General features: G+C 57.9%; 2 protein-coding genes across 3 annotated transcripts in view; both read left to right on the top strand.

The window, feature by feature from the left end:
* The first annotated feature begins 4,353 nt into the window (after nucleotides 1-4,353).
* Nucleotides 4,354-11,639, top strand: GDPD2 (glycerophosphodiester phosphodiesterase domain containing 2). Its single transcript, XM_032196344.1, has 15 exons — nucleotides 4,354-4,467; nucleotides 5,314-5,417; nucleotides 5,490-5,583; nucleotides 5,795-5,854; nucleotides 5,992-6,090; nucleotides 6,423-6,516; nucleotides 6,952-7,097; nucleotides 7,466-7,548; nucleotides 7,781-7,931; nucleotides 8,416-8,631; nucleotides 9,497-9,648; nucleotides 9,948-10,095; nucleotides 10,293-10,375; nucleotides 10,802-10,830; nucleotides 11,121-11,639. The coding sequence occupies exons 1-15, from the start codon at nucleotides 4,354-4,356 to the stop codon at nucleotides 11,171-11,173; spliced, it is 1,626 nt and encodes a 541-aa protein (XP_032052235.1). The 3' UTR covers nucleotides 11,174-11,639.
* Nucleotides 11,640-12,234: 595 nt separating this feature from the next.
* DLG3 (discs large MAGUK scaffold protein 3) overlaps nucleotides 12,235-25,338 on the top strand; it is a 71,869-nt gene continuing 58,765 nt past the window's right edge. For both annotated transcript variants that reach the window (XM_032196124.1, XM_032196123.1), the window contains exons 1-4: nucleotides 12,235-12,310; nucleotides 14,205-14,336; nucleotides 20,198-20,346; nucleotides 21,615-21,767. In XM_032196124.1, the coding sequence (XP_032052015.1) occupies nucleotides 12,295-12,310; nucleotides 14,205-14,336; nucleotides 20,198-20,346; nucleotides 21,615-21,767 (450 nt within the window). In that variant the 5' untranslated portion in view covers nucleotides 12,235-12,294. The remainder of the gene's footprint in view (nucleotides 12,311-14,204; nucleotides 14,337-20,197; nucleotides 20,347-21,614; nucleotides 21,768-25,338) is intronic.

Here is a 25,338-nt window from a genome sequence, read left to right as displayed (position 1 = left end):
AGAGGGCAGATCTCTAATAAAGATAACAGAATCTGGTAACTAAACTTTTTTAATGAAAGCAAAACTTTCCTGTTGAATTCTTTTCCTTCTTTTCCCTCCTCCAGGGACCCAAAGAAAAATCTTGTTTGCATTGCTACAGCTTTACATATGCCATGTTACTCTTCCCTAAAATTAATTTCCTGTTTATCAGCACCCAATCAGATCTGCTGTGGTGTGCATCAGGAACTCTTAACGCTCTTTAGCATTTGATCCTCAGAGCTCCTGTCATTAATCTCAATTACAGCAATGAATGATTAGCACTTACAGGAAAATGGCATGGACTGATTTTTGTACTTTGAAAATTAAAACTGTAAGGACCACCCATGAAAAGTTTCAGTCAAGTGATTTGCCTCGTAGCATACAAACTCAGGGATGCGAGATGAAATAAAATCAGTTCTCCAGAGAGGATTTTCCCTATCCTTAACAATACTCTCACAATCTATAGTCTAGATCTGCTTAACTACCAGACTTCTGACGTGGAGGGAAAGGTATCCGATAAGCTTGTTCACCACGGACTTTAATTCCTTGAAGGCTTCTGGCCTTCAGGAAAAAGCCATCCTAACCATTGAGCTTAGGGCTGTGATCCGCACCTGCTTAGGTTGGCGTTTTGCTTCTGGGTAATTACTTCTGGCAACTCAATGTGCCTACACAGGGTAGTTTCTAATGTAACCAGCTCTATGTTATGCCGTTTACCAACAAGTAGGGATTTGCAGATTCATAGTGGGGATATCTTTGCCTTCTATTAGCTTCTGTAGGTCAGTTGCCAGCTGGGGTGGAAGCCCTGTGTGCTGCTGGCTCTGGTGCTGCACTGAGTAGCACCGAGTTTTTGTTGTTTGTTACACACTGAGTGATTATGGAATAATGGTTATAGAAGCATGCGTTTTCTTCACGGGTCTTGACTCCCTCGGGAGATTAAATAAAGGCTCAAAATTCCCTAAAACGGTCAAATTAGAATATTTGTTTCTCGCCGGATAGAAGCGGTACAGTGACTTGGAGCAGCGCTCGGCTCAGCACGCTGCTGGCTGCCATCACCTGCACGAAGGCCTGAAGCGAATATAAAAGCAAACGAGGTGCAACGCCGCTGCCACCGGCCTTTGGCCGCCCCCAGCCCGGGCTCCCCGGGGCAGGCGGCGGGGCACGGACGCGGCTCGGGAGACCCCGGGCGAGGCGGCGGCAGCGCGGGCCGATGGCGCCCCCTGGCGGCGCTGCGCGGCGCGGCACGCCTGCCCGCACCTAACATGGCCGCGTCCCGCCGTCCAGCGGCGGGGGGGGGGGAAATGGCGGCTGGTTGCCAGCGAGCTGAAAGGCCTCGCAGCAGTGCGGCTGCTGCCGCTCCCGTCCGAGCTCGGGGCAGCCCGGGGCCGGGAGGGAGCTGCAGGACCGCAGTGCGGGGCGGCCGAGCTGCAGGTCGGCGGTGGAGGCTGTGCGGCAGTGCCCTCTGCGGGGTGGAGACGGTCCCTGCACGCCTGGTCCGGCAATGGGTGGCCCGCGGGGTCTGCTCCGGGCTCCTCTCTTCCCGTGTAACCTCAGCCTCTCTGCTCGTGCTCGGGCTTTCCCGCTGCCGAAGCTGTTTCTTGGCTGAAGTGGTCCTTCATCCTTCCCTGGTGCACGGCTTCACCGATTTATAACCTGCAGCCTAACATAAAGTATCTTTACTAGTGACACAAGCTCACTCTCCATTCCTTTGCACCCCAGGGGCTCTGGCCCGGTGTGTAACAAACAGCACCCGGTGAGCTTTGCTTCCTGCTCCGTGGCACCAGTGTTGGTCTGTGCCATGGGCAAATCTTGCTGGTAGCTGCTCACAGCTGGCTGTTTCGGTGGCCTCTGCTCCCTGCCAGCTGGGGTCAATGACATTCTTGGTCATCGCAGTGGCGTTCTTCCTTTCTGCTTACTCCTTTGGGAGTGGGGCAATTAAGGTTATTACTCACTCTCCCTGCAGTGCTCCAATCCATATGCTGATAAAGCCTTGCAGATGTACTTAATCAGCACATTCTGCAGAGCGATTCGCTGGTTTATGCCAAAGATGTAAACAATGGCATAGAATAGAAACAGCTGTAAGGGCGTGTAGTGAAACATCTGTCCAGCCTGGCAGTTGCCATGTCCCTGCAGGAAGCTGTCACTTCCCCATCATTCGATGCTCTCAGCTCCGTTGCAGGCTGTGGAAGACCATGGGGAAGGGTCTGTCTGTCTGTTGGCACCATGGGCTACAGCTGTGCTGACACCTGGAGCAGAGGACACAGCTGTGCCAGGGGGATGGAGGGAGATGCCCCGTCCATCTGTTGTCTTGGAGCCTTCTTTATCTGTTGCTTTGGCAAAGTTTGGGTGCATTACCTCTGAACCATTTCCTATGGTTAAAGACAAGAAACCACTTCTACCTCTGCCTTAGGATGTTTCTGTCCTGGGCTTTCTCTGCAAGGAAGGGAAAAGCCTCCCTCGGATGAGGGGCTCTGAGCAGCCTCTCACTGAAAGGCCCAGCAGTGCCAGCAGCTGCCTCCATCCAACCTCCCAGCTCCCACAGCCTTAATCCTCCCTGTGCGTGGGCTGCCTGCAAACTCCCCTGCGCTGAGCCGTGCCGCCCCGCGGGGCCCCTTCCCCGCTTCCTGAGCGGCCACAAAGACCCAGGCACAAAAGGCTCTCCCGGCACCCTCCCTGACCCCCTGGCAGCAGTCCGCCCTCGCCGGCCTGTGCAGGCCTGCAGGCGGCACCGGCAGCCCCGCCGGGCCACGAACACACCCAGCAGGGTGTGAGCGGGCGGCACGGAGCCGAGTTACACACCAGCACCCGCCTGGGAGCTCAGCCCTGCGCTCACCTGGCCACCCAGTGCCCGCTGCGGGAGCCCGACAGGGAGCAGGTATTTCCCCGTGGGAAGCACCAAGGGGGTGGCAGTGATGCTGGTGGGGCGGAAAAAGGGGAAGGGGTGTGTGGGGGTATTGCCCTACTGGGGGTTTGGGGGGAAGGAGCTGCCTGTGCTGCTCCCACAGGCTCTGGAGAGTGGGGATGGTGAGCACAGGGGGGGGTGTGGGGTGGGAGGCTGGGAGTGGGGTCTTCTGCTGCTTTGGGATCCCCCCACTGGGCTCTGTTTGCCTTCTCGTGGGGACGGCAGGGCTGGGGACACTGGCCAGGTTCTGCTTGATGTGTGGCACAGTGGGTGAGCGGGTGGCACCCAGCCCTGCCTGTGGCCACCCGGTTGTCCTGCGCCAGCACCCGGGTGCTGTGGGGGCTCCCCACGGGGCTGTGAGCGTGTTGTATGCTGCTGTGTCAGCGGCTGTAGCAACGTTATCTCATCCCAACAAGCCCTCTATGCTAGGGCTGGCTGTGTGCCTTGGAGCTCTCTGCTGGGAGCTGAAGGAGGGCAGCTTACACCCCTGATGGTCCCCAGCTTTCCCCCATGGAGCTGTGCAGAAACCGCTGCCTGTCCAGCCCACCTCTGTTTGGGACCCGTGCCCTGTGTAATGGTGATGCTTGGTGACACCTGGCACTGCTGCTGCAGTCCAGCCCCTGGGATAGGGGAACAGAGGGGGCATTTTCCCTCCGAGTCCCCTGCAGTACTTCCAGCACCCTCCCGATCACTCCGGTGGGGTAGGCGGGTGGCCAGTCCCACGCTGCTGCTGCCAGGCTCTGGTCCTTGGTCCCCTGCCAGGCTCAGCTGTGTGGTAGACAGCACAGGGCTGAAGTTCATTGAGCTGATGACCACAACCACGCCCGCTGTACTTTGTACCCTGTGTGGGCGCCAGCTGGTGTCGTGACAGCGTTCCTTTGGTACCAGCAGCTGCCCAGTGCCTGGATGGTTTGAGCAGTGAGAAGGGGTCAGGAACAAATGCCAGGGGATGCTGGCCGAGCCCACTGCTCCCTGGTGAAGCGGTGCAGCAGGACAAGCAGTAACGGGGATGGGGTTTCAGGGCATGAATAAAGGCAAGCCCATTATATTTTGCCTGCTACCTGCAGCTGAGCACCGGGAGGGTGGGAACCGTGGCAGAGCTTCCCAGCCCTCCTCCCCTTGCTGGTGTGTGAGGAGCCCTGCACGCAGCCTGGGTTCTTGCTGGGGGTGCTGAGCCTGGAGCCTGCTGGACTGGTTGTGCTGCATAACCAGTGCCCTCCCAGGGCACTGCCGCTTGTTCTGGCACCGTACCTCACCTGGGGCCATGGCCAGCAGCTCTGCTAAGTCCTGGGGCTCTGGGGCAGCTACGGTTACCTGGAGCCGGGGTGCTGTAGTGCCCCATCCCCATGGGGGCTGGGTGTCAGGAGGTGTGTGCTGACATGCTGTGTGCATCCCCTGCAGGATTGTGACCCACTGGCCCACGACTGCCCTGTGCTATGGCTGATCCCCCCGGCTGCTGCCGCCCCTGTGCTACCTGCCTGCTCTGCCTCTACAGCTGCCAGTGGATCACTGCCAAGAAGGAGAAGAGGAAGGGCCTGAGAACCACCAAGGTGATGCTGTGGGAGGTGCTGAGCTGGGGCTGGCCAGCCTCTGTGTCAGAGTGTTGGGGAAAGGCTGAGCCCCCCAGCCCAGATATTGGGCTGCTGGCCCCATAGCACTGGTCCTGAGAGCCTGGGCTGCTCTGGGACCCTCTCTGCCCAGGGGCTAGCAGTGGGGGAGAGATGTGAGAGTGTCAGGGAGAGGATGAGCCCTGTTCCCACTAGGTGATGAGAAAGGCAGCACAGCAGTGTGAGTCTGAGCCCCAGCCATCCCCTGCCCAGCTTGGCGCACGTCTGCGGCGAAGCTCGCACGTGCCTGGGCGGGCAGGTCCTTGGGCACAGGGTGCCCTGTGAGCCACGTGGAAGGCACGGTTCCCGGGCAGGGTGCATCCCTGTCGGGGTGCTGGCAGGGGATGTCCCCAGTGATTTATAACTCGAGAGGGGTGAGGCTCTGGGATTTTCTGAGGTCTCCAACTCCCATGGGAGCGGCTGCGCTGCTGCTTGCCCCGTCTTGCCTGGAATGTGAGAGTTGGTCCAGGCTGCCAGGTGTCCCACTCGGCACCTGGCACCTCCGTGCACATGCGGGGCTGGGGATGGGGACCTTGAAGCTGGACCTGGCTTTAGCTGGGTGAGTAGGAGCTGTCTGGGGGCTCAGAGTTGTCACTGCTGTTCTGGAGCACAGCACCTGTCTCTGCCCAGTCCTTCCAGTCAGACCAGTTCATGCTCAGCCCAGTTAACAGGACAGCACCTGGTCCCTGCCCCTGCTGCTGGCTGGGTGCTCCCTGGGGTCTCAGCACCAGCCGTGTGCTGGGTGCCCTGCAGAAGAGTGCATGGTTGTCCTCTCTCTCTGGCTTTCAGTGTGACTGCAGCTGGTTCCTCTTCCTCTTCTGCGTCTTTCTCTTCACGCTGGTGTGGCTCTACTTTGCCATCATCATCCTCAATGATTTCCACAACTTCAATGAGTGAGTAGGATCCCCCATCCAGCCTTGCTCCTCACACGCCCCCATCCCTCTGACCATCCCCTTTGCTTGCAGGTTCATTTTCAAGCAGCAGAAGCTGTGGCTGGACTGGTCCCTGGTCCTGCTGATAGCAACAGCAGTGCTCATCACCTACTCAACTGTGCTGCTGGTGAGCCTTGCCGACCCCCTCTGGGTTGCCAGGAGATGGATCTGTGCTGGGCATGGGCCAGGTGGAGCCTGCAGCACCCAAGCCTGTGTGGCTGGAGACCCTGCATGTGTTCAGGGGCCAAGGCTCCTGTGGGAAGGCTGGGTCTTGTGCCCTTTGAGGGCTGAGGTGTGGGGTACAGCCCAGCTCTGATGTCTCCTCCTTTTTCTTGCAGGTTCTTGCTTTGTGCTTGCAGCTCTGCGGCCAGCCCTTGAAGCTACACTGGCTGCACAAGGTGAGAGGCTGTTGGTGCAGAGATGCTGGCCGCATGCCGGGCATGTTCTCTGCCCAGCCCCTCTCCTGCATCTTTCTGCCCCTGGGTAGCAGGATGCTATATGTGCACCCCTAACTGCCCTCTGCCCTGCCCCACAGACCCTGCTGATCATAACTGCCCTCGTGGTGGCTGCGGCATTCACAGGGCTGGGAATAAAGTGGGCGGAGGAGTGGAAAAGCGCACGCATCTCCCTGCAGGTGAGTCAGCTCGACATCAGGGACACCCCCGTTGTCCCAGTACCTGACTCGAGGGGATGAGATGCAGGGTGGTGCCTAGAGCCCTCAGTATGGCTGTGTGCCATGGGGAATAACCCTTGCTTCAGCCTGGACTGTGCAGTTCTGTCTGGAGCAGTTGCGGTCAGGTCACGGATGGTGGTGGGACTGGAGGGGCACCCGGCCCTTCCCTCCCTGGCACTCTGCCTCTTCCCGTGGCACCAGCTGCACTGGCAGATCCCTGCCATTGGACCATGTAGATTTTGGGGTCAGGGGCTGGGCTGGTGCTGGCTGACACGCTGCCTTTGCCTCCCCAGGAGACAGGTCCCTTCCTGCACATTGGAATCGTGGGGGGAATGACTCTCCTTGCCTGGCCACTGGCCAGCGTCATCTACCGCACCCGCAACACAGGTAAACCCCCCGAGGTCCCCACCTCTCCCTGTGGCTGGGTGCCCAGCCTCCTGCACCCCACTGAGCAGCACTGGCAGCAGAGCAGCGTACAGGGTGCAGTAGGAACAGGTCCTCAGGACTTAGTCTGGTAGTGATGCATCACCCCTGCTTGTATTTGTTGCTCATCATGCCCGGCCCTTGGTGCAGCATCAGCTCTGACTGCTTTGTAGATGGATGAGAGGTACAGATGGCAGATCGGGTCCTGCAGAAGTCCTGGGTTAGGATGCAAGGGCATGTGCAGGGTTTTTTCTTAGCCCCCCACTGTTCTTGAGGCTGGGAATGCAATGTCTGATCTAGGGCAGCCATAAGTGAAAGCTGAGACAGCCTTGGCTTGTTCCTAGCAGCCCCCAGAATGCTCCCTGTGTACCTCACTCCACCTTCTGTCTGTGCCTGCAGGTCTCAAGGTGTTTCTGCTGCTCGCGTACTGTGCAGTGATGATCGCGCTGTACCTGGCTCCTCTGGGAATCACCTCCCCTTGCATCATGGAGGAGAACCAGCTGCCCCCCAAGCCAGCCCTGGTTGGCCACCGAGGAGCCCCCATGGTGAGTGACAGCACCTTGGGCTATCCCTGGCTCTGAGGCACTGGCACTGGACCCTTGCTGCTGCAGCTTGGCTGAAAGGGGTGCCTTGGGCCAGCACAAGGACTGGAGGAGGTGGGTGAGGAGCGTGGGTGCTGCTTGCTGAGCTCTGCTGGATCAGGAGCAGGTAACTGCAGAAAGCTGGACTGTGTAGGATGTCGGGAAACAGAGCAGACATGCTTTGCACCCATCCTTCTTCAATCCCCCACTGCACCAGGGTCACACAAGTCCTGTTGTGGGTGCCCTAATGCTCAGCTGAGCTGCCGGGTGCTGCCTGCAGCCAAGTGGGCGAGTGCCTGCCCCTTCCTGTGCTGACACCACATCCTTTACAGCTGGCCCCCGAAAACACCCTCATGTCGCTGCAGAAGGCAGTGGACTGCGATGTGGAAGTCTTTGAGACGGACGTCATGGTGAGGTAAAGGGGCAGCAGGGATGTGGTGGGTGGAAGGGGCCTGTGATTGCAGGATGTACAGCCTGCACTTGGTGTTAGACCTGTTAAAGGGTCCTGCCATTCCCACCCACCTCCCCCCAGCATGAGACTGAGGTGGGGGCTATGCTTAGAGTGGCTGGGAGGGGACAGAAATGCTGAGGCAGGGTTAGGAGGCAAACAGCTTGTGACACAGCCTCCCTCTCTGCTCCTTTGACAGTGCTGATGGGGTCCCATTCCTCATGCACGATGAGAAGCTCACCAGGACCACTGATGTGCAGAAAGTGTTCCCTGAGAGAGCTGACATGAACAGCACCACCTTCAACTGGACAGACCTGCAGCAGCTGAACGCTGGCAACTGGTTCCTGGAGGTCAGGATGGGTGCACTGGGGGGGCAGCGAGAGCCCTGTCCTGGGGAGCACTCCCTTTGCAGATACCTGAGCAAGGTGTAGGAGCACTTCCATGCCTGCACGAATCCCTGGGGTGCAGTTACACCCTGTGCTGAGCTGCTCTGACTCCGCAGCTGAGTCACGGGGAGGCTGGTTTGAGGGCAGATGTCTGATGTGCCCTGACAGTGCTTGTGCTGAGCTGCGCAGCCTGCCTGGGCTTGGAGGCAGCTGTGGCAATGCTCTTCAGGTGACTAACAACCTGCTGAATGCCCACAGGTGCTGGGGCTGCTGGAACAGTGCTGTTAGCAGGGAGAAGGGGAGAAATGCCCTGTGGATGGGCAGGCAAATGAGCTTTGTGCCCTTCCACAGAGGCCAGGATGGGAGGCTAGAGCCGTTACAGGCACAAATCTGGGAGATGGAGGCTTGCAGGCTCTGCTAGTGGTGACTGGTTCTTTCTCCTTTGCAGCGGAAACCATTTCCCACTGTGCAAAGCCTTTCGGATAGTGATCGTGACGAGGTGGTTAAGCAGAGGATCCCGTCCCTGGAACAGACACTAGAGGCAGCTAAGGAGAGCAATATCTCCATCATGTTTGACCTTCGGCCAGAGAAACACAGCGATTACGAGAGCTTTGTCAATGCCACCCTGGATGTCATCTTAAAGTCAGGCATCCCGCTTCAGCAGGTGAGCTGGCCTCCACCCTGCTGCTGCTGGGCCCTGCTGTCACCCTGCTGCTCTGCTACCCAAAACACCCCCACTGCCCTGCACGCCTCATCACCACGTGCTCCCTGCTGGGCATCTTGTTGCACAACAGACGCTGGGGCAGCTGTTGGCTAGGTCCAGGCATGGCCCTGATAGAGATCCTGGGGATTTCCAGCTGTGAGATGTTGCCAATAATTAAGAGGTTAATGCCTGAAGCTTCAGACCCCTGCAAATACTCCGATTCCCCACGACTGGCCACCCTGGTGTGTAAACAGTGACTCAGTCAAGGGAGGGGAGCACAAGAGCATGAAACGAGTGCTCATATTTCCACCTCCCTGCGCACCGCACCTCTCCCTGCAGCTCCTTGACTTGCTGCAATCTCCTCGCCTTCCTTTGCACTTCACCCAGCCTCCGCAGCCCAAGCCACGTTCTGCCCTGCAGGGATGAATTAGCACCCAATTCACTTTCACTCCTGGCTCTTTGGGAATTCAGGGTATAGCAAAAGCTTCCACTATAATGCTGGTCCAGGGTGCGTTCCTGCTGCAGAACTGGGGGCAAAAGCTTGCGCTGCTTGATCTATTCAACCACCCAGAATGACATAAATGTCTTGCTGCAGCTCTTTTAGGCTAGAGTTGCTTTCCCCTTGCAGTGGGGTTTGTTGTGCTTGCCTCTTGGCTGGGACAAACTCCTAGGAGTTTGCCCTGGCTGAGATCCTCCTGGGGACCTGAGCAGGGAGGTGGGCAGGAAGCAGCTTTCAGAGCAGGCAGCGTGTGCCTGGGTCTGCACGGAGGTCTCTGGAGAGCTCGGGAGTGCCTCTTACTGCAAGTGCTCCCTGGCTCTTGCCTAGGTCCTGTGGCTGCCGGATGACTGCAGGGAGCAGGTCAAAAAGAGAGCTCCAGGCGTCCAGCAGATTTATGGCCGGAAGAGGAACCAGAATGAGAAGGAGCAACTGCAGCGTATCAACCTGTCCTACCAAAACATGAGCTTTGAGGAAATCAGGTGAGAGCAACAGGCTGCGATGAGGAGAGGTCAGGGCACAGTCCCAGCTCTGTCCCAGGGTCTGGCAGAGGTGAAGTTCCCCCAAGGCCACATGTGCCCCACCAGGCAGGGCTGGGGATGGAGCTGGCTGCCGTCCTCTGCCTGGTCAGCAAATCTGCCCTGGGTCTGGCTCTCCAGGCGGTTCTCCCACGCGGCTGCAAGTGCTGGATAGCATCCCAGACATACGGGCCTCTCCGGCTGTGAGTTGAGCATGCTGGCACTCTGCTGTCTGCTGCACTGACCAGGCTCTCCCTGTGCAGGCAGCACCGCCAGGACAATATCTCAGTCAACTTGTTTGTGGTGAACCAGCCCTGGCTCTTCTCCGTGCTATGGTGCGCAGGGGTGAGCTCTGTCACTACCAACGCCTGCCAGGTGCTGAAGGAGATGAAACACCCCATCTGGCTGCTGGTAAGTGAAACCTTCATTTTCCACAAGCCTTTGTGCAGCACAAGGGTGTGGGTCCCATCCTGCAGCTGCCAGCAGGGTGGGCATTGTCCCATGCTGTGCTGCTGTGGCAGCGTGACCCTGCAGAGAACTGCTGGCATGGTGGGCTGCGTGGTGCCACCAGCACGGTGATCACAGCTTGGCTCATTGCCTCCTTGCAGCCCAGCAGAACATACCTCATGATCTGGATTGTTGTGGACTGCGTTTCCTTCCTGATGATCCTCTGGGCCTTCCTCTTGCTGAAGTAAGTTTGACCCCTGGGGCAGACTCGGGGAGGCTGGGGTGGGCCCTGGGTGGCTGGTGAGTCCCCAAATCCGTGGTATCTGCTGCCACCTATCCTGCACTCAGATCTTGAGGTCCTCTCCCATCTGGTTAGGTGATACAGAAGTGCATGGAGGCAGCTTTTTTTGAGCAGCCTGCTCCTAAAAATCTGACCTGACCCTCCCCTAAGCTGCTGGATGCCTTTGGCCTGCACTCGCTACCTTGCCGTGCTCCCAGGCCAGGGGCTGGGGGACCTTGGGCTTCCTCCTGTACCAGTGCCACATCTGCCAAGAGCAGATTCCTGTGGACTGGGTCCTGTGGGGCCCCACGCTCTGCAGCTGGGAGCTTGAGGGAGGAATGGGAGGGGCCCAGACTGAAGCACTAACATCGATCCTACTCCATCTCCTAGGAAATGCTCCCAGAGAAGGCAGCCAGTGGGTAAGTGCATGGATACCAGCTCCCCTCTTCCTGGGGGCTCCCCCCACTGCTTCCTGGCTGGCAGCCCGCTCCAGGGGGGCATGGGATGGAGCTGAACGGGCTGGGGAAGGGCAGGGAATCCCAGCACAGGGAGCTCCTGTCCTGCCCTTAGCAAACAGTCCTGTGGGGTGGTGCTGGGGAGTCCCACGCTCCCCAAGTCCTTCCAAACCGGCTTTTCAGGCAGCCCTGCCTGTCGCTGCGGGATGGTGGCTGCCCGCACTCACTGTCTTCTTTCTCTCTGCTCTCCGCAGAGTCTGAGACGGACGTGCTGCTCACGAAGATCAACAGCCTGATGCAAGACTGACCCCTCCAGCCTGCATCAGCCGTGGGGAGGGGCAGACAGACGTGCGCAGCTCAAGCAGGGAGTGTTCCTCTGGCCAGCTTCAAGGCTGCTTTCCTTTGTAGGCTCCTTCCTGAGCTTGTGGTTCCTGGCTCCTCGCGTGGTGCAGAACTGCCCTCAGCTGAAAAAACCTGGCACCGTGTCCCCTGCTCCTGCTGGCACGGAGGGGACAGAGCCTGGGCGGGGGGTTGCTGGTGCTGGCATGGGCCCTAGGGGCTGAGCTTTTTTCCAGCTGTGCTGGGGTCAAGACCTCAGCCTTAGGATGCTGGTTCAAAGGCTGGTGGGGTTTCGAGGCACTGTTTGGTGCGGGTACGGGGCAGTCTTAGCCTGTCACCATCATCTCCGGTGACAGGGGCAGCAGCACTTTAACCACGGTGTCCATGGGGCATGAGGAATTAGGACTGGATGCAGTAGGGGTATAGGATGGAGCGGGAGCAGAGCCCTGGAGGATGCAGGAGCTCTCCTGCTGCTGGCTTCATGCCTTGGGGGGGGGGACAGGGCACCAGCTACCCACACAGCCGCTGGTGCTGGGGGGTGGAAAGGGGCTGTGGGTGGAGGGGGCTGGCTGGGCCACGGTCCTGTGTTACTCAGCATCGGGCACTTCGCGGCGGGGCCTCGACCTTCCCTCGCTCCTCCTTATTTATGTCAATAAATGAGAGGCACCGGCGGCGGTGAGTGAGCTCGGCAGGACCAATTCCTCCTCCCCAAACCTGCGGCGGCGCCAGCCGGGGTTGGGCTGCGCCGTGCCCGGCTCGGGGCAGGCGGCGATGCGCGGTGCGCCCGTGCCATCTAGCGCCGGCACCGGGGAGCGACACCGGGCCGGGGGGGGGGACAGCGGGGACACCGGGCGGCCGGTGGGGACACCGGAGCGGGGGGACCCGGGGATGCCCCTACCCGGGGTGGGGGAGGCCGGCGGAGCCCCAGCCCGGTGCCGGGGGCTGGAGGGGCGCTCCCGGAGGCGGTGCCGGCGGCGGGGGCGGGAGGGGGGTGGCGGGGGCGGCTCCGGTTCCCGCTGGGCGGGGCAGGCGGCGGGGCCGCTCCCGGGGCTGGCACCGAGCGGAGCGGCCGCCGGTCGCGGCGGAGCGATGATCCGCAGGGAAGGTAAGGAGAGCCCTGCCCCGCCGTGCCCTGCAGTGCCCTGCCTGCTGCGCCGGGCACCGCGGCTCAACAAGTGGCCGCCCCGCCGCCGGTACCGGAGAGCTGCGCCCCCCCCCCCCGCCCCTCCCCGGGCTGCGTCCTGGTGCTCGGGGTGCGGGGATGCGGGGTGCTGAGCGCGGCACCCCGGGGTGCTGCGGGAGGGGTGTGGGGGGCACGCTGCCGGGCGGCGCGGGGTGCGCCCCGGGGCAAGGCGAGGAGGGGACCCCGGCACCGGCTGCTCCTTCCTGGAGGTGCAGAAGGGGCTGGGGGTGCCCCCCGGGTTTGGGGTGCGGGGTCACCCTGCTCCCGTGCCCCTTTCTCCCGCTGCTCCTGCACGGCACGGGCTGGGGCGGGATGCTCGCAGCGGGTGCCCGGTCTGTGTCCTGCCGGTGGGGTGGACCCCCCCAGTTCTCCTCCTGCCTCTTTAGCCTCTGCCGATAAGGTGAGGGATGACCAGGCGAAGATGACTCAACCCCGCTCGCAGGATGCTGGGCACTTTGTGGAGCCGCTGATCCTGCGGAGAAGGAAGTGCTCGGTGCGAGCACGGGGCTGGGACGCCCGTAAAGCCCGATGAGGCTGGAGGGCTGGGAAGAGGGAAGTCCCTGCTTTTCCCGAAGCTGGAGTGGAGCTCGGCTCTGAGCAGGGGCGACTCACACTTCCCCAGACTCCTTTCTCTTCTCCTCCTGCATTGAGTCACCGTGGGCTGGTGGCACAGGCGAGCCCCCTTTCTCTTTCAGGAGTGGGGAGGAGAGCCCGTCGGGGCGAGCTGGGACAGCAGGTGGCACGCGCCCTGCCAGACACAGGCCCCCTTGTCTGGTGACCTGAATTCCCTGCCCAGAGCCCTGGGACAAGCAGGCCATCCTTTCTGCATGAGTTCCTGGGTCAAGAGATGAGCCCCTGACAGTGGCGGGATGCCTCCCCCGCCTCCGCACACAGACGCCCTTTGTCTGCGGGCTGCCTGGGTGACAAAGGGAAATATTCAGTGGCAGGGCCGGGACGGGCTCAAGGTCCGTGGGAGCTCCCCACCCATCCGATATGGGTCACATCTGGGGCTGGCGTTGGATTTTGCCCAGCTATGGAACTGAGCTTGGCAGCTCCGCACGTCTGCCCAGAGAAGTATGGGGCCACCCTGGCACAGGGAGATCACAGCTCCATTATTTTGGGTCCAAAATTGTCCCACGGCTATGGTGAGCCAGTCTTCACAGCAGCCTCCTGCTCCCCTCCCGGCCAGCATCCCTCTCAGCAATTCTCACACTTCACCCTGTAAAGTTTTTCTGCTCATGGAGCTGAGCTGTTTGCAATATCTTGTGAATGGGGCAGCTGCAGCTGCACTCATCTTTGCTGTGGCCATCTAGCCCCTCGTGGGAGAGCGTACAGTACCTCATGGCAATGCCAGCAGCCCTGTGCAACAGGGATGTGTCTGGCTCCTGAATAGCTTCTCTGCCTGTCTGGGAGGTAGCAGTGGTACTCAGGCTGCCTGCAGGGACAGCAGCACGAGTCTAGCTCTGATTTTCAGGGTCAAGGAAGGCCAGCAGACAGGACAAGTTCCCTTACAGTCCCTGTCTGCCCCTTCTCCATGGCTGCTCTGCAGCTCATGGTGGGGTTAGCTGCACTCACACATTTAACTGGTGTGCCTGGGGTTTACCAGATATAAACATGGTGACAGAACTCTTGCAGGGATGTGTAGAAGGCTGCTTTGGTGGCTGTCCAACTCTTTAAAATCCAGAGCTAAAAGACAATTGAGGTATTACCTAGATGAGCTCTTTGCACCACTCTGAGGGTGCACTCAAGCCTTCCTTGAGGATGTCTGTCCATCTTTCAGTATTAATGCCTTGTTACTCCTGTGTTGCCTCTACAGACACCGAAAAGGCAGTGGAAATCCTTACAAGATACCAAAGCACCCTGCTGTCCCCAGAGGAACAGGAGTTAAAAGCCTCCATCGGAAAGATCTCGCACATCTTCCAAAGTGAACTATTCCAGGCTCTGCTGGGTGAGCCCCTTTGTTTTGTTCTCCGGGGCTTTGTGGTCAGTGGGTGCTGCTGGTGGCCTGATCCTGCGTGGGTGCGTGGCACTGACCGGGCTGGGTGCGTCCTGCACAAGCACCTGGGTGCCTGTAATGCCAGGGGCCTGGACTGCATCTCCACTGTGGGGCTTGGGCAGGAGGTAGAGGGAACAGGGGATACAATTGCCAGCTGTTTGTAGTGTGAACGGGATTCCTCAGGCAGGAGACTGTCAAGGGGTAAGGCCTTTTCCATCCTGTCTAGCACCTCTGATCTATCCAGCACCTGCTAAAGGATGCTGCGATGCCCTAAGTGTGCCCTGCGTGTGCAGACAGAACGTGTCTGCAGCTGCTGCTGGGTTTGCAGCCCTGCTGCCATCCAAGGACACCCTGGCGGCAGGCTCCCATTCCTTCCTGCCTGATTTCAACCTGCCACTTCCCATTCTTGCTGCTGACCCGAAGGAAAACTGGATCTTTCTACCTCTGGGAGAGAATCTGTACATGCGGCACAAGATGGCCTGCCCGTGCTCAGCCCACGAATGCTCTTGAGCAATGTGCTGTGTGAGCACCTTCATTTCATTCAAGACATGGACGTGATGGTGAGGCTTGTGCTTTACCTGGGACCAAACACGCAGTTCAGAGTATGGTGTAGCTCTCTCCATGTGGATTTAGGCAAACGCAGCTGGACTCTCATCAGGGAACACAGCTCCTCTGTACAAAACGCAGCTGGCTTTCCGAATGATGCCCTTTGAAAACCCACTTTCTCCATGAAGGTCTTTTCTTAAAATGGAAGAGCCAATGTGTTTTGGTGCTTGAATCCACTCTGCCAGAGCAGACCAATTCCTAGCTGGGTGATATCAAACACAAAATGTGTGGTGGACACAAATTTTGGACATAATCCCAGAGACCCATTTACAGAGGATCTGACAAGCCGAGAGGTTCAGGAACTCTTGCTCAGCTCCTCTCCTCAGTCCTGCGTGCTGCAGGCTCGGGGGAAACACGTGCAGCCCTGGAGGTTTCCGTCCCAGGCCTCCTGCAGAAAAGCCAGGATTTCTTTTCCTACTGTGCTCACACTGACAAACCCCAAACCAGCCCAACCCCTGCATCTGCCTCGCATGCTCCCCCAACCCAGCTCGGGCTGATGTGGAGGCAGCAGTGCAGCCCTCACAAAGCACAGGGCTGTTTATATTAGGACAAAAGTGACACGGAAAGAACAGACCTGGAAGGAGCAGGTCCGTGCACATGGAGCCAGCTGCACGTTGCACACTGGCGTGCATGGAGGGAGGTGGCACGGGCTGCTCAGCAATGCTGTAAGCCGCTGTCCCAGTGTCCTGTCAACACTGGCACAAGGGAGTGTCGCTTGATTGCTGGTGACCTTTTCAACTGGTTTAACAGGATATTAGTTCCTGTGCGACAGCAAGTTTTCTCTCGATGTGTTTACCAAACTGGAGTTTGCATTAATTACTTCCGCCCCCTTCCTCAGAGTGTGTGTGTTTGTGAATTCCTTGGCCCTGCACAGTGCTGTGTCCGACTGCCTGGTGGCCGTGTCCGCACAGCTGGCACGTGCCGGGCTTCTTCGGTGTCCCCACCAGGGCATGGTGACAGGTGGTGCTGGCTTGCTCCAGGAGGGTGGAGCGCTTCCATTTGATCTGGTTCTCACCCACCCTTTTCCCAGTGGGCTGCTGTGTCTCTGGGTGAAGTTTGCTCAGAGCTGGAGGGCTGGGTCGGGGTGTTTCTGAGGCAGGCTTGCAGGGTGTGCCGCGGCTCTGGCTTGTGCCCTCGCTCCCCTTCACACAGCAGCAGGTGCTGCTGGCTGCAGACTGCTCTCAGCTACAGAGCTCCGTCCTCTTCCATGGTGTCAGCAGCACGTGCTGGCTTTTTTTTGACCCCTAGAGAAGGCAAATGCACAAGGCTGGTACTTGCTTGTCCTCAGACATACACCGAGTTTGAGCACCAAAACGCATTAAGCAGTAGTAGAACTGCTGGAAGTGCTAAACGTCATGGAGCTTTACACGTTGTTCCACATGAAAAATGCAAGGGATGTGGCTTCTTGTGCACTTTTTTTAGGAGTAAGCTGCTTTGTGGACTCCAGAAACCCCAAACTGCCCAGCTCCAGGAGCGGATCCGCTGGGACATTCAGGTGGAACCGTGCATCATGCCAGGGCTGGATGTCCCGCTCGCTGCAAACATGCCAGTGTTGCTTTGCCCATGCACCACTTTCTGCCAGACTCCTCTGAGCACAGCACAGCCCCTTACATCCCTGTGAACACCATGCAGGACCCGACCACCCTCCCTAGAGCTGCCAGGGAACTTGGGCGCACACTGACCCTGCCAGGACGGATCCTGCCCCAGCAGGGTTTCAACGCAGTGCAGGGCAAGTAATGCGGGAGCTGCTTTGTGCTGGAATGCACCAACCACAGCACAAAAGAAATTCCTTGGCTGCGCAAGCTTCACTGGTTCCCTCCTCCTGGCCTCTCTGAGCGGTTTGATGCCGCAGAGCCAAGCTCGTGACTCGCAGGGAAGCCTCCTGGCAAGAGGGCGCTGAGCCTGGGGTCAGGAGCAGCCGCAGCTGGGCTGAAAGGGGCCCTTGTGCCCTTTGCTGCTGGTCAAGCTGGGTGGACAGGCACAGCTTGTGCGTGCTTGGCCACCCCATGCACCCACAGCCGAAAGGGCAGCTCCTCCCAAAATCGCTCGAGGGCTTGGTGCTGGTCCATGCCTGGGCAGTAGCTGGCACAGCCGCTGCTGGATGCTGTTTCTCTGCTGCTTGGGCCCCCAGCCCTCCCCCTGCATCCAGGAGAAACACACTGCTGGGGTTTCTCCTCGGGGACAAGCTGACCTCTCCTGTGCCAGCAGCTGTATTGTCCCTCAGATGCAGGTGCTGTGGAAATGTTTAATGGCATTTATTTGACGCATTAACCCCAGGAGGAAATTGTTAAAGTCTAATCTCTGTTCATCTGTGTACGTCTTGAGTTACTTTTCCTTATTAGATCTAGAGTGGATTTACACTTTCATCAAAGAGAAACCAGCCTGGGAGACAGAACGTGCAGAATAGCTTTTGCAGGCACGCCGTCTTCTTACTGAGCCTTTTCGGGTAGCACCACTCTTAGAGCGTGCAGGTAAAGCAAACTTGGATGCAACTTTTGATGCACAAAGAAATGAAGGAAATGAGCGTATATTTAAATAAGCATGAATGATGCAGGCACGCATGTCCTAAAACATCCTTCTGTTGCTGCTGTGCTCTTTGCTGCCTGAACCCCAGCTGCTGATCCCAGTGGATTCCTTCAATGCCTGGTGCCAGCAGCAGTTCCTTCTCCTGGCAAGTGCCTGCAGAGGGCAGGGGGTTCAGAGGTGGTGCAGCTGCTCCCCAGGACAACCTCCCTGTACCCCAGGCTCCTCAGCAGCCTGGCTGCCCGAGGCCACGTTCCTGCAGCAGGCGGGTGATGAAGGAGGCTGCCAGCAGCGGTGCACCCCTGCGACGGGGCCGTTCAAATCCTGTTTTTGTTTGTGTGAAGCTGTGTGCATTCCAAGGGTAATCCGCGCAGCGAGGAGCTCGTGGTATCCCGTTACGCAAGGACTATTTTTATGAGCAGGGGGAGAGATGTTTGTGCACTAAAACAAAGTCCCGACTGTCTGGCTGCGCGATGAGTGCTCGCTGTGACCTCGTGGCTGGTTAATGATGGCTTTGGGGGCTGCCAGCAGTGTTTTCGGCACCAGTGAAGATGCACCTGATGCACGGCGGGTGGCCCTGGGGACTCCAGCCCCTCCTGATGTTGCCAGCTGCCCGGTTTCTAACGGGGCACAGGACAGAGCCTGGTGATAACGCAGCCTGAGGCAGAAGCTCCCGAAGTATTACTGAAGCTGGGCAGTGAGACGGTGCTGCCCGGACAAGGGCTCCCAGCAGGCACAAAACTGCACAGGGGGTGGAGTGGATTTATAGCAGCTTTTTCCCCGTAGCCAGGAGGTAAGCAGGAAGCGCCCAGGAGCAGGGCGATGGAGGATCGATGCTGCTCTTCTCAGCTGCAACGTGGACGCGCTGCTGCAGCGAACGGGCACGTGGTGAAGTGGGGGAGAGGATGGGGATTTCTGCATGGGGTGTAACCCTGCTTTGTGAAACCCTCCTTGGCAAACGGCCTTGGACAGTGCTCGGCATGGCCCTGCCCACAGGCTAGGGCACCTGTTTTGTTGTTTATTATTATTGTTATTTATTTTCCTGGGGTCTTGCACAGTTCTGGGCACTGGGGTAGCTCTTCTGAGCACTCCCCAACCCTGTGCTGAGCTTTGCCTGGGGTTTGCTCTCCCGGTGGGAGAGGCGTGCACAGAGCAGGGTTTGCTTTGGCTGAGGCAGATTTCCGCATTACACGAGCACGTGCGCTGTTGCGCAAAGCCTGGGGACAGCAAGGCAAGAGGCTCTCAGCACTCTCGGTACTTTCTAAGCTCAAGGGAGTGAATTTAAGTTATTGCTCTACCCAGCCTTGCTCCCTGTACAGCCCCCAGTGCAACTCTGCTCACATTTTCTCTGCAGTGACAAACAGCCCTGTTTTTCTGCTCCTGTTTCCTGCCTTTTGACTTTTGGCCATCCGCATCTCCCCTCTCTTCCCATGGCAGTGGGATTTCTTGCAGGGAACCCTTGCCAAGCACCAGGTTTCCTTTGGAAATCTTATTAAACGTGCATTCACTAAGTACCCCTTGAGCCGAGAGCTTTTGGCTGCCCTCCGGGCCGCTTGCAGACCTGGTGCTCTCCAGGCTCCTCTGCAGTGCAAGCAGAAAATGAATTTGGTTTTCCTGCTGTGGCTTTTCCCCTTCCAAGTGCTTGTTTACACTGCAGTCACTTTTTGGCCCTGCAGCCTCCTACCGGCTTCCTGTCTCCTGTGTGCCTGAAGGGATTTATTACTTTTTCATGCCTCGTACTAGGCATTTACCAAACTCTCTTGGCTGACCCCTCGGAGCTTTACATTTAACCTGGCAGCATTTACCATCCTTTCTGCTTTTCTCATTTGGACACAGCTTAAGCCGTTTAGGAAAATGTCTTCTCCCTTTTAATAGCCTCCCTCCCCTGCAGTCCAGCCGTGCTTTCCTCCGTTTCGCCTTTACAACATGCTCCGGGCCGGCGCTGCGCGTTGGCTCTGATGTCTCGGTGTGGTGCCTCTAAATAGGCTCACTGCTTCCCACCCTCTTTGTTACCCCTTTCGCTTTCTTTTTAAAGAGCTTCTCACTTTTTATGCAGTTCCCCTTCTGAAATCAAACACTTGTGCCGTAGTCCTGTGAGTTTTTGCTCTTCCTACAGAGATTCTGAATCTTGTGGTCAGAGCCCAGCTGGGCTCTGGAGCAGCCTGGGCGTGAGGAGCTGGGGCTGCTGAGCACCATGGGGGCTTCAGTGGGAAGGAGCAAAGACCACTGCAGCCCTGCTGCTTCCTGCAGTCCCCTGAGAGACTAAAGCACTCCTGGCAGGGGTAGGAGGGGGTCCAGGCACCCACATCCTCTCTGGAGCCACCTCTGGGGCAGTGGCTGTCCCACTGTCACCCCATAATTGTCTCCGGAGCAGTGGGGCTGGGATGTCCCATGCTCACATCTCTCTCCAGAGCCCCTGTGTATAACAACAGACCAGGGTGAGGGTTTCTGCTTGTGGCACTCTGGTTGCATCATGCCAGGTGGAAAGAGGGAATTTATCAGGGAAGGAGCAGGAGGTAACACAGTGACAGCTGTCAGCTTCAGAGCTTGTACGTCTTGGACCTTGTGCCCTGTGACCGCACTCTGGAGGCAGAGCTGGTGGGCACAGACACGGCACCCCTTGCAGGATGCTGGCATCAGGCCGCCTGCCGAGTCCTGTGAACATTTCTCACGCTGTTTTGCAGATATCCACGAATTCTATGACTTCACGTTGCGCTCTGCACCCCTGCAGCCTCCCAGCCCGGACACGCGTTGCAGCACAGCCCGGCAGCAGCATGGGGCCAGCAAGCCCGGCTCCTCAGACACCCCCAGAGAGCCCCAAAATCTCCCTGAGGTAAGAGCCATTCCAGCACGATGCTGTGGGGCTGGACTCTGCACCCCTACACCACGGGACAGGCTGGGCACCGGCTCCCATGCCCACAGCATGCAGGCAGGCGATGCCTGCTGAGCACCACAGCCCAGCCAGCTCACACCACAGAGCGTTTCCACACCTCCTCTGTTGTAGCTTGCCTCAATAATTAGGCAACATCTCTGGTTCAGAAGTGTTAATTGAATTATTCCTAATGCAAGGGGCTTCTGCTCCAGCTCTGCTTCCTGTTCTGATGCGTTCTCCCATGGACACGTTGGGACTGTCTGATCTAGCCGCCTCGCAGGCTGCTTCTGATGACTGAAGTAGGTTGGGCCTTTTAAGTTTATTTTTTTTCAGGATTTTTTCTAGCTCTCAGATAACTTCCATGTCTCTTGTTTGCGTTCTCTTTAATTTCCAACAGCCTTTAAAAAGATAGGTACCAGGCAGGGAGGCAGCAGTTGAGCAGTAGGGTCTGAGTTATCTCAAAGGCATGAAGGCAAACCGGCAGGGGCAATTTGGCCTTTCCAGGCCCTGCTCCCCACGCAGCTCTTCTCTGTTGATTGCTGCCTCACACCTTGCTGAGGGATGCTCTGGGATGCCTCTGTGCTGGGGATATGGGAACATTTGTGAGTCATTTGATGGTCAACAGCAAGAACAGGGGGGACAAAAATGCGAACAATCAGTGCAGGAGATATCCGTCCCTCTGACTCAGGAACCTTTTTAGCCCCATTTTTTCTTGAGCCCTTCACACTGATGGTCTTCTCTTTAAAGGCAAAACTCCAGATCTAGTTTATTGTTAGGGATCAGTTTTCACTGGAATTATACCTTATTTCTGGAGCAACAGGCAGTGAGATCCCATTTTGTTCTCATGGGTCTCTTGTGGCCCCAGTCTCTGCAGACAGGCCCGCCCGTCAGGCCCTGAGGGATGTGATGGTCAATAAGGGCATTTAAAAATCCATGTGGAAACAAGTGGGAAGCCTGCACTGAGTGAGCTGCAGAGGTTTTGCTTTACCCGAATGCAGCCCAAGCACATGGACACCATCAAATCCCTTATTAAAAAAATATGCATTGATGCATCCCGTATTGGCAGAACATCTGTGCAGAAGAAAAGCAGCAGGGAGCTGCCCCTGCCCAGCCGCATGATGCAGCCCTGCTGCCCCCTGCAGTGACCCCGATGCCCATCCAGAAGCAGTGGGGGAGATGCGGGTGCATCCAGCCCGCCCTACCCACCTGTGTCCCTCACCTCGTTTCAGGAGCAGGCCGAGGACGGTGAGCGGAGGCTGCCCGTGGCCACCTGCGGCACGCCGGGGACCCCTCCACGGCTGGTGAGGGTGACAGCCCGCAGGACGGAGGCACCGACCAGCGTCTGCAGCCTGGTGCTGGGCTCCCGCAGCGCCCTGCCCCAGGTGAGCCCCCGCACCGCGTCCCGCCCGGCCGGCGGCTGCCACCGCGGGGACAGCACCGGGGCCGCGTGCCCCTAGCACCGCGGGACGGTGCCGGGGAGGTGCTCCCCTCGCCGGGGCTGGCGGTGTTTCCTCAGGCAGTTCCCAACGGGCTGGTGGTGCTCAGGCTGGGAAACGTGGCAGCGACCCGCACGGCTCCAAAAACATCCCTTTGTGCTAGCGCTAGTGTGGTCCAGTGGCAGCCCTCCGGGTTCGGAGGGCAGATGGATGTGGCATGGGGATGGAAGCTGCGTGGGATGGAAATCCACCCAGCCCTGTCTCTCTTGCCCCCCAGCTCTGGCACTCTCCCACCCCGCAGATTTCCAAATTTCTCTCCAAGATCTTAAATGGCAGGTCCATTCCTCAGCATACCAGGAGCTTTTCTCCACTATTTACCTGCAAACGCCGTCTGTTTGGATGTGCATCGTAAATCTCAGCTTCCTCCTGGTGCGAGTACATCGTCTGGGCTGCGCATCTGATGCTAGTTTTAGGGACGAGTGAAGGGCAAAATGCGCTCTGAGCCTTTTGGGAGGGAGGAAGTGGCCGTGATGGATGGAGTTCACCACAGATTTAAAATAGTATGAAAACGTTGTTTTCCTTGGCATGGTTTGAAACAATGCTTGTTTGCTAGGTCGGATTCTTCTTCCAAGATACTTTAAAGATGAAAATTACTCTGCTTCTTTTCTCACCTTTTTAAATGTTTTCCTTCTTGTTCTAGACCACAATAAAATGGGTAATGCCCCATTTTTTCCTTACTGTTTAATTTCTCCTTTTTCCTCTTTGCTACTCTCTACGTTTTCAAACATTCACCAGGTCTTTACCAGTGGTGGGAGGGTGGGACTGGGGTTGGATGAAGACGACAGGAGGACGGGAGCGGTTCGGATCAGCTCGGATGCCGGTCAGCAGGGAACAAAGGAGAGGTGCAGGGGACAAAGCTAGGAGCGTCCCTCGCAGAGGCACTGGGCTCAGAGAGAGGGAACGGGCCAAATGCTGGCTCTGAAAGAAGCATTTTCACAGATTTTGGGAAAAGGTTGCTTTAGAAAAGAGCATATTTTTTAAAATTAAGCAATTGGAATAAATTCCTGGGCTGCACCTGTGGACGTGGGGCAGGCCCGGGGCAAAAACCCACAAGGGGCAGGAGCCTGATCAGTCACCAGTCAGCCTGCGGATTTCAGGGATTTTCTTCCTCAGTGCCCCAGGCTGTGTAGTTTGGGTCTCTTGCATCCAGCCCCCCACGTCTGCCTGAGTTGCAGTGTTCCCTTCAGTAAACGACACCTAGCCTCAGTTTTGGGACTTCACACAATGGGTGATCTGCTGTGGGGAATCTATAGCCTGGTTGTCCCAGTGGTTATTTATCTTTTCCATTAAAAATCTGCACTTTGCTGCCAGCCTGAATTTCTCTTATTTTGGCTCCCAGCCCCAGGAGATTTTGCTGCCTTTGTTTGCTAGGATAAAGGGCCGCTGCAATCAGAAATGTTCCCAACATGTAGGTATTTATAGATGCGTCTGAGTTCCCTCTTAACTTTCCCTCAGATAAACTAAACAGATTGGCTTCTTCACTCTCTCAGTGTGAGGCAGGTTGTTCCAGCCCTGAAATAATTCCTGTCGTTCTTTTCTGAAGCTTTGTTATTTTCAGCCTCCTCCTTTCCTACCCTCTATCAGTACGGGTCAGGAGCAGGTGCTGGGTGCTGCTGCCTCCAGCCAGGGGCCTCTCACCTGCAGCCTCTTCTGTCCCAGAGGATTCCCGTGTGCAGAGCAGGGACCTGGAGGGATAAACCTTCGGGATGGCGACCTTCGGTGCTGGGCTTGGCCACTACTCAGCTTGTAGTCCTGCCTGAAACTCAGATTTTTGTGCAGCGTGGGGCAGCTTTCCTGGAAAATGGGTCCAAGCTGTGCTGGAGAGCTGCGGGCTCGAGAGCTGCTCCTCTCTGGGCACTGCTGAGCCAGGATGCGGGTGATTTGACGTGGAGGTGAGCCCGTTCCCTCAGCTGCCATCGTTGGAACGAGCTCGTCACTGAAAGCAGGCTCTGTCCTGGTGGAGCAGGACACCAGCAGGCCCCGTGTGAGTGACCCAGACCATGAGGCGAGGGCAGCAGTGCCTGGGGGACGCCTTCGTGCTGAGGATGTCCCAGCTCCTGCCCAGCACCGCTTTGGGTCTTGGCTCTCAACAGCCCGGGTGTGCAGGATGCCTTCGGGGCTGGCTAACCCCCTGCATCACACTCTGCCCAGCTCCTCAGCGTCTTCCTGTTCCCCAGCTTTTGGTGTGAGCTTTTTGCCATGGACATTTCCAAAGCGGGTTGCAGAAAAACGCTTAAGTTGGCAAAGGGCTTTCAGAAGAACCAGGGCAGCAGCTATAATAGGTGATATTTGATGCTAGGGCACGTGGGCACCAGCTGCAGGGCAGAGCAGCTGCACCCCGGTGCTGTCAGCCCAGGCACAAGAGCTGTAGCGGGCACCCTGCCACTGATAAAAGACGGAGAGATTAACTGGCTTGTCCTGCCTGAAGTAAGTGCAATTCTCTTATCGCATCCATCAGTGTAAATAAGTTTTCTGTTGTCCTGGCTTTGTCCTCTCCCCTGCCCGCAGCTCTCCCCGGCGGTGATGGCAGAGCAAAAGCCACCATAACCTGCTTTAGCCGGGAAGACGCTCAAGAAACAAATTGCCTGTCTGCACAAATGCTTCCAGGAACAGGAAATTTTCTGTCTGCTGGCAAGGCTGCGCGTGCACTCGGAGTAGCCCTGCAGCGTGCAAATGGCTGCTGCTCAGGAAGCAGGACCGGCACATCGAGCACCAACGTGTATCCAGCGTGTTTCCTGACGGTGAGGCTCAGGGCGCTGAAAGCATCCCTCGCTGGAAGAGTGGATGTTCAGCCTGCTAAGGGACTCAGCCAGCTGAAATGCCCTGCTGAAGCCCTCGGAGGCACAACCACGCCTGGGCTGAGGGCTTCGTGGGGTTTTGCCAGCCAAATCCTCCATTTCGACCTTTCTCTGAGCCCCGTGGTTGCCTTAGCAGGGCTCCTCAGGGCTTGCGTGCGCCTGCAGGGGGAAGACCCGCGAAGCTGCTCCTGCAGCCGGTGCTGCTCGCCTGCGCCCGGAGGGTGGCAGGAAGGCTTCATCCCTCTGAGAACCCCATCCTCATCCCCCCCCCTCCGGGGAGCAGAGAGCAGCCAGCTGGAGAGATGAATTCAAGAGGAACAATACCGCTGATGAGCAGAAACTCTGCGCCTGCGAGGAAGCGCTGCTCTTCCCCTGCCATCCCCTCCTGCCTCCCGGCACAGCTCCGGAGCTGCTCTGACTTCATCTCTGTCATGGTGCCAGCGCGGTGCCGCCCCTCCTGCAGCCTCCTGCCCTGCATCCATCCCTCCTTCCCCGCATCGCTGAGCGCCGCGGCTCTGTCCTTGCTCATCCCGACAGCCACCGCTGAGCACCAGCAGATCTTAGCGTGACGGGGAGAGAGAGCACACGGGAGAGGCTGCTTCAGTAAACAGATGTGCCTTGTGTGCTTCTGCAGTGCCAGGGGATGGCGAAACTCACTG

The sequence above is a fragment of the Aythya fuligula genome, chromosome 13 (assembly GCF_009819795.1).
Source record: "Aythya fuligula isolate bAytFul2 chromosome 13, bAytFul2.pri, whole genome shotgun sequence".
Classification (NCBI taxonomy): Eukaryota; Metazoa; Chordata; class Aves; order Anseriformes; family Anatidae; genus Aythya; species Aythya fuligula.
The sequence above is the reverse complement of the archived record's forward strand: the minus strand, read 5'-3'. Positions and strand labels throughout refer to the sequence as shown.